The following is a 13064-nucleotide window of genomic DNA, read 5'->3' on the forward strand; positions in this document are numbered from 1 at the left end:
TTAACTCTTTTTTCTTTCACAGATGCTGCCAGACCTGCTGAGCTTTTCCAGCAAATTTGTTTTTGTTCCATCTGGTTCACTAATGTCCTTTAGGGAAGGAAACCTGCTGTCCTCACCTAATCTAAGCCACATGTGACCCTAGGCCCACAGCAACTTGACTCTTAACTGCCCTCTGGGCAATTAATGATGGGCAATAAATGCTGGTTTGGCCACCGATGCCCACATCCTGTGAATGATTAAATTTTAAAAAGCTGAAAGACTGGATGAGGGAGTGAGGTTTAAAAACATTCAATATTGACATTAACTGGAAAGCACTGTCCTGTCAAGTAGGACTGGAAGCCAGCACGACTGGCAAGCAAGACTGGGGAAATATTTCAACTGTCCAGTCTTTAACTTAAAACTCGATCTTTAGTTTAAAATACTGTGTTTATAGTACAAGGAATAATGTAGGATCCCTAGTATATATTTAGTACACCTTAAACTAGAGGAAGTAAACAGAAAGAAATACTTTAAGAAATGTGCAATATGGTGTCAGGTGTCCAGGGCAGTTATCCAGCTGCAACGACTGGAAAACCATGTTATGGATATAGAGCAACAGTTGAAGTCACTGTGAATTGTCTACAAAGCTGAGATCTTCATGAATAGCACCTCCAGATTTGGCACCAAGATGGTATGTGGCCTCATCATCACTGAGTAATGACAAGACATTTTGAAGGGAGCCAGAGGTTGTGATCCATGTCTGTACCAACGATATAGGTAAAAGGAAGGATAAGATTCTGCAGAGATAGTAGGAACTGCAGATGCTGGAGAATCTGATATAACAAGGTGTAGAGCTGGATGAACACAGCAGGCCAAGCAGCATCAGAGGAGCAGGAAGGCTGACGTTTCGGGCCTAGACCCTTCTTCAGAAAATGAAATAAGATTCTGCAAGCAGAATAAATCAAAATGCAGAACTTCAAAGATAGTAATCTCAGCATTACCTTCTATGCCACTTGCTAAGGAGATCTGGAATAGGAAAATAGACTAGGTGGATACATCAATGGAGATAGATGTTTAGATTCTTGAGACATTTGGACTGATTTTGGGTAAGATGGGATGTGTACACGATGGACAGCTTGTATTCGTGCAAGATCAAGACCAATGTCCTTACATAAGTGTTCACTATTACTGTGGCGAGAATTTAAATTAGAGGGCAGAGGGATGGGAAACTATGCATGAGACTAAAGTGAGGAAACAAAGATGAAAATGAAAGACAGAAAAGTAGGAAGCAAAAGTAGAAGACAGGAAAGAAAGAGCTAGCAGCAAAAAAAAGGAAAAAAATTTCAAAGGCATGTTCTAAGGTACTGTCTCTGAATTCTTGAAGCATAAGCAAAAGATAGACAAATTAGTAGTACAAATAGTTGTAAACGGCTACAATATGATTGTGATTAAAGAGACCTGGCTGCCGGGTGAGCATGGATAGGAACTGAATATCCAAGTATATTCATTCTTTAGGAAAAACAGGTAAAAGGATAAGGAGGTAGGGTGGCATTGTAAATAAAGGACAAATTCAGTGCAATAGTGAGAAAGGATACTCATGCAGAAAATCTACATGTAGAATCAATCTGGGTAGAGCGAAGAAACAACAAAGGGCAGAAAACCTTGGTGGGAGCTGCCTCCAGAAATTAGAGATTTATGCAAGATGGGTGCTGCTGGTATTCATTGGTGAGGTCAATCAACACATGACTGGACAAACCATTTTAGCAACAATATTGTGGTAGATGAATTTCTGGAGGGTGTACACAGTAGTGTTTTCGAGACCAGTACATGGAGGAACTGACTAGGAAACAGCTATCCTAGATTTGATTTTATGCAATGAGAAAGGTTAATTAATAATCTTGTTGCAAAAGGTCCTTTAGGAAATAAATGACCATAACATGACAGAACTCTTCATTGGGAGTAGAAAGTGAAACAGTCCATGCTGAAACAACATATATTTAAATAAAGGAAAATTCGAAGGTATGAGGAGTGAGTTGACTGCAATAGATGGAGTAACCTCATTAAAAGGCATGGTAGTGGATAGGCAATGGCTAATATTTAAGGAACGAATGCATTCATTGCAACAGTTACACATTCTTTTCAAATGAAAGCACACAACTGGAAAAGTGGTCTAACCATAGCTAACAAGATAAATTAAGGATAATATAAGGACTGAGTGCATTTTAGAATTCAGCAAAGGAGGACTGAGAGACTAATTAAGAGGGGAATAATACAGTGTGAGAGTAAACTTACAGGGAACGTAGAAGCAGATTGTAAGAACTTCTATAAGTACGTAAAAAGTTAAGTGAAAACAAAATGTAGGCCCTTTACAGAATTAAGGAGGAGATTTGATAATGGAGAACAAGGAAAAGGCAGAGCAATGAAACAACTGCTTTGGGTTCTGTTTTTACAGAAGACACAAATGCAATTGAAGCAAGGGCCGATAGAGAAGGAAAACTGAAGAAAATCCATAACAGTAAAAAGTAAACTGCTAGAGAAATTAATGTAACTGACAGCTGATAAGTGTGCAGAACCTGACAGTCTACACCTCAAGCTACGAAGGGAGGTAACCATGGAGATATTGGGATGTGTTGGTTGAAATCTTCTAAAATTATGTATGTTTTGGAACAGTCTTGGCAGACTGTTGGCAGACTATCTCCTTAGCTTAACATCAGTTGTAGGGAAAATACTGCATGTGATAACAGGACACTTAGTAAATACCAATGGGAGCGCACAAAGTCAATATGGGAAATCCAGTTTGGCAAACCTACTGAAGTTTTTTCTGAGGACATAACTAGTATAATAGATAAGGGAGACCCAGTTAATGTGGCATATTTGGATTTTCAAAAAGCTTTTGATAAAGTCCTACTTAAGAGTTTCATATGCAAAATGAAAGCTCATTGGATTGGGGGTGATTTATCGGTATGGATTGAAAATTGGTTGGCAGTGAATAGTGGGGTATATAAGGGATCAGTGCTTGGGCACCAGGTATTCACTAGGTATTCACAATATACATCAACAATTTGGTTGAGAAAATTAAAAGTAATATTTCCATGTTTGCTGATGATATAAGGTAGGATTATGAATGGTTAGAAGGACTTAAAGAGGCTTTAAGGTGATTTAAACAAGCTGAGTTAGAATAAATGCATGTCTGATGCAATATAATTTGGGATGGATCCAGGCTGGGTTCAATGGTCCTGCGAGTTCTGGGGTCAAGACAGTTTAAAGATATAGAAGGATGATACACCTGTTCTTCTGAGATATTAGCTATTGGATTAGAAACATACCAGTGCGGTTGCTCAGTGGTTAGCACTGCTACCTCACAGCGCTAGGAACCAGGGTTTGATTCCACCCTCAAGTGACTGTCTGCGTGGAGTTTGCACATTTTCCCCGTGTCTGCATGGGTTTCCTCCGGGTGCTCCGGGTTCCTCCCACAGTCCAAAGATGTGCAGGGTAGGTGGATTGGCCATGCTAAATTGCCCATAGTGTCCAGGGATGTTTAGGTTAGGTGGGTTAGACATGGGACATGCAGGAGTAGGGGAATGGGTCTGGGTGGGATTCTCTTTGGAGGGGTGGTGTGGACTTATTGGGCCGAATGGCGTGTTTCCACACTGTAGGGATTCTATGATAATGTGGATAAGTGTGAAGTTATTCTTTTCAGTAGGAAAAAGACAATGGCAGATTATTATTTAAATTATGGTGGATTGGGAAAGACTGGTGTACAAAGTGGACCTGAACTTTCCGTACACCAGTCTCTGAAAACAAGCATGCAGGTACAGCAAGCTGTTAGGTAGGCAAATGGTATGCAGGGTTGTCCTAATGCAACAGTACAGAGCCTTGTTGAGATCACAGCTGGAGGATTTTGTGCAGCTTTGGTCTCCTTACCTAACCAAAGAAATATCTGTCAGATTGAATCCTGGGGGTAGCAAGTTTGTTGTATGAGGAGAGATCAGGTCAACTGAGTTTGTATTCACTGGAGTTCAGAAGCATGCAAGGGGATGAAATTCTAGCAGGGTTGGATACACTGGATGCAGGTATGATGTTTCCCATAGTTGGGATGTGCAGAAAAAGGGGACAAGGTCTCACAATACAGGATAGACCATTTCAGACTGAGATGAGGAGAAATTTCTTCACTCAGAGTGTGATGACCCTCTGGAGTTCTCTACCACAGAAGGCTGAGGAGACCAAGTCATTGGATATGTTTAAGAAATCAATAGATTTCCAGAGACTAAATGTGTCAAAAGGTATAGGGAGAGAGAGCAGGAGTATGTTGTTGAGGTAGTGGATCACCATGAATTGAGGAGTGAATTTGATGGGCTGAATAGCCTACTCCAGCTCCTATTTTCTATGTTTCTAATCCAATAGCTAATATCTCAGAAGAACAGCTATATCATCCTTCTATATCTTTAAACTGTCTTGACGCCAGAACTAGTGGGACCGTTGAACCCAGCCTGGATCCATCCCAAATTATCAGCCAATGGGAATCTTTAATGGACTTTAAAGTGTCACTTAATCTATCCTCCCACTCTATAATCTATTTGCCTGTGAAAACTTTGATTGTGTGTAAGCATCAAAGTTATCAGAAGACTGCAGGTTCTAGTCCTGCTGCAATTGCTTTAAGAGCCCTCTTGTGGCACAGAGGTGGTGTCCCTACCCTTGGACAGTGAGGCCCAGGTTCAACCTGTTCCAGAGGTGTGTAATAACATCTCTGAACAGGTTGATTAGAAAATAGGTCAACGTCACAATCTGGGTCAAGTACAATAAATAATATTCTTTGTTTCAAAAGGAAAGACTCAAGGAAGCCAGTCTGTGTTATTTTCAATTGCAACATAAACAGTTATAAATTCACTGAATTGGCAAACATGTCCTAAGATAAAAGTCAGGTTGCAGTCCTGTAGCAGTAAGATGTGAATTGGGGAAAATTCTTGTCCCTCCTGACCCGGTTGCAACAAAATCACAATGGACTTTTTAAATTTCTGTAATCATTAATGTCCAAATCTTGGTCTTCAAAATTATATGTTTCCAATGATACACAGAATGTAGCTTTTAGAAAATACATAGACTGGATTTCCCTGCAACAGGGAGAGAAAAACAACTTCTCTCTTTGCAGAAAATAGGGCTAGTGTCTAAATTTACCACTTTTTTGGAAGAAAGCTTTCTGCTTTTAATGATTTATTGAAAAAAAAAATCATTCATGTTTATATGAATCCTTGGTTTGTGATTTCACAACAGATTGTAAACAGTGAAAATCCCCACAGATGGGGAACTTAGATCAACAACTTCATAGCTTGGGATTACAAGGAAAAACTGTATATCTCTTTCTTAAACATAGATTTGAAATTTTTATTTTATTCTAAGAATATCTTATAGGCTGATTCTAAACTGATTTGATACAACAAGCAGACAGATGGTATAGTGCAGGAAAACAACTTTTTGCCACAGTTGAAGGTCAGTACTTCACTTTCAATTGGATTTGCTCACAGGTTTCAGCTGCATGTGACAAAAGGAAGTTGTCTTCAAAGTGATAAAATGAAATGGCACTGCCAGAAATGTGAATAAAGGGAAGGGGCGAAGACCTGGCCTGGTTTTGGATAGAACAATTCCCAATCCTTGGGTGGATGGCAGCATCTAGAAAGGACCTCATGCTCCCAATCTCTCCAAACCTCCTTGCTCCCATCTCCCACTTCCAGCTTCACCAATACCGCCTGCTCTTACTTTTTGCCCTACTACAACTGAAGTCCAAACCTCTTGTCAGTGCCACATGCAATGATGGAGACATCACTGTACACAGGTTGTCACTGGCACAGATGTTTTCTGAGGCCAGTCTTGGTGCAGCCAGGTGAAGACACTGCTCACATCTGTGCATAGAAGGTGCCAATACTGCATTTTGGACAAGCAGATAGCTTCAGTTATCCTCCCCACACAAGCTTTGGTGGTACCTGGAATATTGTGTGCAGTTTTTATCTCCAAATCGATAGAAGAATATACTTGCCTTGGAGATGATGCAGTGAGAGTTTACTAGATAGTTTTCTAGAATGAAAAGGTTATCCTATATGACGAGGCTGAGTAAATTGGACCTTAAATCTGTGCAGTTTAGAAGAATGAGAGATTATCTCATTGAAACATATAAGATTCTGAAAGGGCAAAGACAGAGAAGCTGTTTGCTCTAACTGTGGAATCTAGAACATGAGGCACAGCAATGATAATAATATTAATAATAACAACACAGATAAGGGGTCGACTGAGAATTTGTGAAGAGAAGAAATCTCTACACTCAGACGATTGAGAAGTTTTAGAATTCTCTACTGCAGAGAGTTGTGAATCCTCCATCATTGGACATACACAAAGCTAAAACAGACATACTTTTGATCTCTTGAGGCAGGAAAATGGAGTTTAGGCACATGATCAGCCATGACCATACTGAATAGCAAGGGACTGTATGGCCTAATCCTGTTCCTATTTTGCAAATATTTAAGTTCCTTTAACAAAGTATTATTTGCATCACAGTATTTGGCAAACCTTTTTTTAGGTTTGTTAACTAAACAGGTTAACCTCATTCATATCATTACGATATTGAGTTGCAGTCAGGTTGATACAGATAGATTCATGCCTTTTGACAGGAATATTCATTAAATCATGAAAACAAATCACAGAATGACAGAAACTGTAATTTGAAGAAAAAATCTAGCAGTGGAGTCTCACATGTGTGCTAAAACACTAAATAAATGTCTTATAAAAATGATGGTTTGTTTCATTAAGTCCAAATCCTACATTCTGATATGGCCTCATGTCAATGCGACGTCCTCCTTTGTCAAAAGTTTGAGAGAATGGAATATTCCAATCTTTCTGTTCAGTGCACCTCTCCATTCTACTATAGAAATAAAGCAATTTCACAGTGTAGCAATGATAAGTTATGTTGCAACAGACATTATTGATTATTCTTCTCTCTGGTCATCTCTATATCTTACTAATATCCTTATGTCTCTATTCAATTTGTTCCACATTTGACATATTGTATGATCTGATCACTATTGTATTATTTATTTTTACAAATAACTCAAAATGTTTTGTAAAGTTTCCTATCTCTCAGTTCCTCCTCAGCAAATGAAGTTCCTAATATCAAAAATACAGGTTTAAAGAAATTGCCAAACATTTTGCAATAATACAATTATGTTAATCCAGTAAGTTATTTTGTTGGATACTGCCTTCATTAAACAGAGTGGGAGAAAAAGAAATTGTGTTATGGTAGCTATTGTTTTATGTACTATAAACTTCATAAAGTAGATGAGACAATATTTCTACGCAGTAATGTTCAAATTTCAATTATCTGACCTGTTGACTGTTGTAAAAAGTGCTTACAAACTTAAGACAGATTTTTATTACCACCAAGGGCTGGATTTTATGCTGGGGGATTAATCTGGCAAACTGTTTACTGGCTTGAGTCAGGCCTTCCACTTTATCAGGATGAACTCCCAGCTCCAGGATTTGGCCGGTTGCTCTCTGGTCCAATTGTGTTGCCAAGAGCAGTGACAACTGCTGAGACTGCAAACAGTCCCAAAGTGTGTGATTTGCAACACAGCCAGGATGAAAGGCAAAACCAGGGACATGTTGGAGCCAGGCTGACAGGCTACAGTGTGGGGGCCTGGGGTGAACAAGGGATGAATGATGTGAAGGTGGAAGTTAACCCCGTGGAAGGCCTCCTTTGGGCACAGGGGGTCCATGAAGAAGGTATCTCCCAATCCTTGGCCTAGCCACCAGTCCACTCAGTTAAATGTGGCGAGCTGGACAGTAATGTCGCTTTCACCCGATGCAGGTACAATCCCAGTGGCAGTGGGAGGAGAGTCTAGCCCTGGGAGGAACATAAAATTCAGCCCATAAGGTGAAACAGATAGAAACAGAGTCAAGCAGCAGGCCTTGAGAATGAGATAAACTCTCTGATGACATAATTGGGAAGACGGGGAAGGGTTGAATGGGAACTGCTCAGACTCAAATCTCAAGTATGGCCTGGAACTGTTAGTAGATGGTTCATCCATGGCACCATGCCAATATGTTTCACTACCTTGCACCAGAATGGAATTATAAAACAGGATCATGGAATAGTTACAGCACCAGAAGAAGGCATTTGGTCTGTCATGTCTGTGCTATTTTGACATAAGCTTGAAACAAAAGAGAAATGGAAGAAACAAACAGTTAAGGGGGAAAAAACACAGTAAGAGAGGAGACAGACAGAGCAACATAAAAACAAAACAACAGTACAATTAAATATTATGATGCACAATGTCCAATACATTGGCAAACTCAAAAAAAAACCTCAATGCTCTAGTGTTCCACCTGATGAGGTATTAAGTTCTGTACATATTCAAATAAGGAGCTGAGCCCTATTTGAAATTCCATCTGCAAATGCTGGGTCACCCTGAACATAGCTTGATTTAGTAAAAGAAAGTCCTAATAGGACACTTGCAGGCCACACCTTACAAGTTCAGTATTCAAAATATAATTGCCTGTTGTTTTTATATTAATTTGTGGGACATGGGTGTCACTGGCTGGGCCAGCATTTATTGCCCGTCCCTGATTGCCGTTGAGAGGTGGTGGTGAGCTGCCTTCTTGAACTGCTGCAGTCTACGTGCTGTGGGTTGACCCGATATACAGTTAGGGAGAGAATTCCAGAATTTTGACCCAGCAGCAGTGAAGGAACAGCGATATATTTCCAAGTCAGGATTGTGAGTGACTTAGAGGAGAACCTGCAGGTGGTGGTGTTCCCATGTATCTGCTTGCCCTTCCAGATGGAAATGATCATGATTTGGTGAATTTCTGCAGTGAATCTTACAGACAGTACACACTGCTGCCACTGAGCGTCTGTGGTAGAGGGAGTGGATGTTTGTGGATGTGGTGCCAATCAAATGAGCTGCTTAGTCCTGGATGGTGTCAAGCTTCCCATCCAGGCAAGTGGAGAGTGGTCCATCAATGCCTGACTTGTGACTTGTAGATGGTGGACAGGCTTTGGGGAGTCAGGAGGTGACTTACTTGCTACTGTATTACTAGTCTGACCTGCTCTAGTAGTCACTGATTATCACTGGTCACACACTGGTCAAACTGCAACATAGAATGGAATTTTCCCTTCCATAGAGGTGGTAAGGGAGGTGCTGAGAAGGGAAAATAATTGGGTGAGTTTGTCCTGGAGAGAAATTTACCCCATTCTTACTACATCTGCATTTAAATACTGGGCAAGAAATGTCCATGGGCTGCTTTCTCAACTCGCCAGCAACTAAGACCCCTAAGTGATCAATTAATAGCCAATTAAGGGCTGCAACTCACTATTCTCCAATTATAAGAAGGGTGGCCAGATTCCCAACATGGCGACCTGCCTGTTAAGATTGGGGCAGGTCTCCAATTGCCCTAATCTAGTGGCAGTCAGAGGCATAGAAAGTGGGCAAAGGGGTGGCATCTGAAAGCCAATCCCCTGCCTTTGCCTCCAATCTCCCTGACCATCCTCTCTTCGCAATCCCTACCCCAAACAAAGAAGAGAAACCTTGCCTCCATTGGATCCCCTCCATAGCAGGCCTCAACCACTGGTCCTCAATTTGACAAGATTCCTCAGAGGAATAAAAATTCACCAATGCATGCCTGTGAGCTCTTAATGACAAATTAGTCACCGCCCAGATCTCTTGTCCCCACACATCGTCCAAAAATGTGAATTGTCAGTTACTTTTCCCTGCCAGCGACTGTGCAGTGTCTACCCCATTGGTATAAAATAGACTAATGGCTCCATCTCATCCACACCAAGCCACATTCTAATTCACCTCATGGTATTCTTAACTACCTGAACAGAATACATGACTAATATAAGCATTTTATATTGCAAAATGATCATGTGCTGGAATTTTTATTTCACCATGTAATCCATTGAGTTCATTTCTGCAACTGCTTTTTACAGAGACTGCTTGGATTTATAGCCACTTAAGCATTTGAAGAAGACATACCATATATTTCTTATTGTAAAAAGCTGATCTTTAGAAGAATTACTGTTGTACTGTCATGACATACTAACCTGGGTAGTCCAGCACTGGCCCAAACTGTATCCATTAATACTTCTTCATGTTGCAGTGGTGCGAGTGCTTTCCAGGATTCCATAAGTTCATCTCCCAGGCTGCAACTATCTGTAGAAAACATAAAACATAAATTGTTTCTGTGTTGACATTGTTTCAGCTATGTCTTTTTTTTCCGATCTAATCTTTATTTTAAAAACGAACAGCTTCCAAACATCTACTTTAATCAATTATTCAATAAAGCACAAGTTGGAAAACCACCAGATTGAACAAAATTGGGGGGGTGGGGGCGGTGTGAAAGTTATGTGATCAATTCTGACTTTGTGCCAACTTCATTTATGAGGATCAGGTCATAATAAAGAATATTTCATTTGTATATTGACTCTGCTTAAGTAAACTGTTTAAGTGATAGGTTAGAGAGTTTTTGGACAAAATTCACTAGCACCATCAACTGAGGCTGATCCACCTCCGGGAGTGCACTCTGCAGCTATTCAATTCTGGTACAGCCAGATGCTTGTCTGGGGATCCCTGTGTGTTCCAGAAGCAACTGAATGTGTTCTATCATGATGCCACACAGCCCCATCAGCTTATGAGATGCCCATTTACTAGGTTACAACCTCACAGCTCCATTCAGCAAATTTCATATCACCAAAGATCAAGTGTTCAAATCCAAGAGGAGCCTAGCATTAGTGTTACTTTAAGGAGCACACACTCAAATTGCAGAACAGGTAGCTTTGAAGAATTTCTGCAATTTTAAACTGTCTAATAGTTGTCTGGAATGATTCATTGAGGATTGTCAACTTGATATTGGTCACTGCAATTTCTCTGCACCACCCCCCCCCACCCCCCTTCATCCATTTCAACCTATCTCCCTCTGAACTGACTGCACTTCATGCTGTCAGATCCAACCCTGACTTTATAATCAAGCCTGCTGACAAGGATGGTGCTGTTGTTTGGCATACTGACTTCTACACTGCATAGGCTAAGCACCAGCTCTCAGATATCTTCTCCTATCTCTCCCAGCTTATGACCCCACATGGAACACCAGGACATTGTGTTCACAACTGTCACTAACCTCATTTCATCCAGCGATCACCCTGCTACTGCCTCCAAGCTCATAGCCCCCAAACCCACACAGCCCACGTTTCCTTCCCAAAATCCACAAACAATACTGCTCGGACAGACCCATTGTTTCTGCCTGCTTTTGCCTGACAGAACTCATCTCCACCTACCTTGACTCAATTTTTGACACCCCTTGTCCAGTCCCTTCCTATTTACATCTGGGATTCTTCTGATGCTTTACATCAGTTTCAGAATTTATAGTTTGTGGGCCCCAGCTGCTGCCTCTTTACCATGGATGTGCAATCCCTTTTTAAGTCCATTCCCCCCCTCAGTCTCATGGGTCTCCACTTCTTCCTGGAAAAAAAGCCTGAACCATTCCCCATCCACCACCAATACCCTCCTCTGCCTGGCTGAGCTCATCCTCACTTCGAGCAACTTCTCCTTTAACTCCTCCCACCTTCTTCAGGTCCAAGGGGTGGCCATGGGTACCCACATGGGCCCAGTTGTGCCTGTCTCTTTGTGTGGAGTACATAGAACATTCCTTGTTCCAGTCCTACTCTGGCCCCCACTCACAGCTCTTTCTCTGGTAATACAGACAACAAGATTGGTGCTGCTTCCCTCTCTCATCCAGAACTGGAAAAATTAATTAATTTTGCTTCCAATTTTCACCCCTCTCTCAACTTCACCCGGTCCATCTCTGACTCCTCCCTTCTCTTCCTTGACATTTGTTTCCATCTCTGGGGACAAACTGGCCACCAGCATCCACTACAAACCCAGCAACTCCCACAGTTACCTTGACTATACATCCTTATTCGCTGTGGAGACTCTATTCCATTCTCCCACTTCCCCCGTCTCCATCACATCTGTTCCGATGATGCCAACCTGACAGGAGGGCTTCCAAAAGTCCATCTTCTTCCTCATCTGAGGATTCCTCACCACCGTGATTGACAGGGACTTAAGCCGTGTCCGATCCAACTCCTGCACTTCAGTCGTCACCCCCTCTCTTCCCTCCTATAACAGCAATATGGACCCCTTGTCTTACCATCCACCAGTATCTACATCTAAAAGATCATTAGCAGCCATTTCTGTCACCTCCAGCAGGATGCCACCACCAGCCACTTCTCCCCCTCCCTCCATTGTCAGCCTTCCATAGGGACCATTCCCTCCGGGACACCTTGGTCCACTCATCCTCCATTCCCAACACCTCCCAACACCTCCACAATTCTTCCCATGCAATTGCAGAAAGTGTAACACCTGCCTATTTACTTTCTCCCTCCTCACTATCTAAGGCCCCAGACACACCTTCCAGGTGAAGCAGTGATTTACTTGCCCTTCACTCAATCTAGTCAATTGCATTTGCTGCTCACAATGAGGTCTCCTCCACACTGGGAGACAAAACGCAGACTGGGCGACTGCTTTTCAGAACACCCACGTTCTGTCTGCAAAAATGACCCTGAGCTTCCAGTTGCCTGCCATTTCAACACACCACCATGTTCCCTGGCTAACGTCTTTGTCTTGGGCTTGCTGCAGTGCTCCAGAACAATCTGGAAGAACAACACCTCATTTTCTGTTTGGAACCCTGCAGCCTTCTGGACTCAATATTGGGTTCAATAATTTTAGGGCCTGAGCAACTTCTTCCATGTCCCTACCCCAGTTGCCACACACCAGGCCTTCAGGTCATAACATGGGCTGCTACAACTTACAACCCATTGTCAGCTACTAATGGTCCCCATTGGCACCTATTTGTTCTTGGAACTGGATATCTTCATAATCCTTGACAGGAGGTTTTTTGTCATGGCAGCCAATGTATCCAGCCATCTCACTGTGTATGCCCATCAGAGTGCCCATAAATGTGCTCCTGTATGACATACCATCAAGGTCTTCATCTGAGTCCTTTGCAGTAAAACTCATCAGCAACTTTACGTTGTACTAAGCTGA

At 41.8% G+C, this 13064-nt stretch overlaps 1 protein-coding gene across 4 annotated transcripts in view; it reads right to left on the minus strand.

Annotated features, from left to right (window-relative positions):
* Nucleotides 1–13064, minus strand: part of sh2d5 (SH2 domain containing 5) — a 104767-nt gene that overhangs the window by 17448 nt on the left and 74255 nt on the right. For all 4 annotated transcript variants that reach the window (XM_048615309.1, XM_048615307.1, XM_020523361.2 and 1 more), the window contains one exon: nucleotides 10067–10175. In XM_048615309.1, the coding sequence (XP_048471266.1) occupies nucleotides 10067–10175 (109 nt within the window). The remainder of the gene's footprint in view (nucleotides 1–10066; nucleotides 10176–13064) is intronic.

Source organism: Rhincodon typus, chromosome 31 (assembly GCF_021869965.1).
Source record: "Rhincodon typus isolate 14 chromosome 31, sRhiTyp1.1, whole genome shotgun sequence".
NCBI lineage: Eukaryota > Metazoa > Chordata > Chondrichthyes > Orectolobiformes > Rhincodontidae > Rhincodon > Rhincodon typus.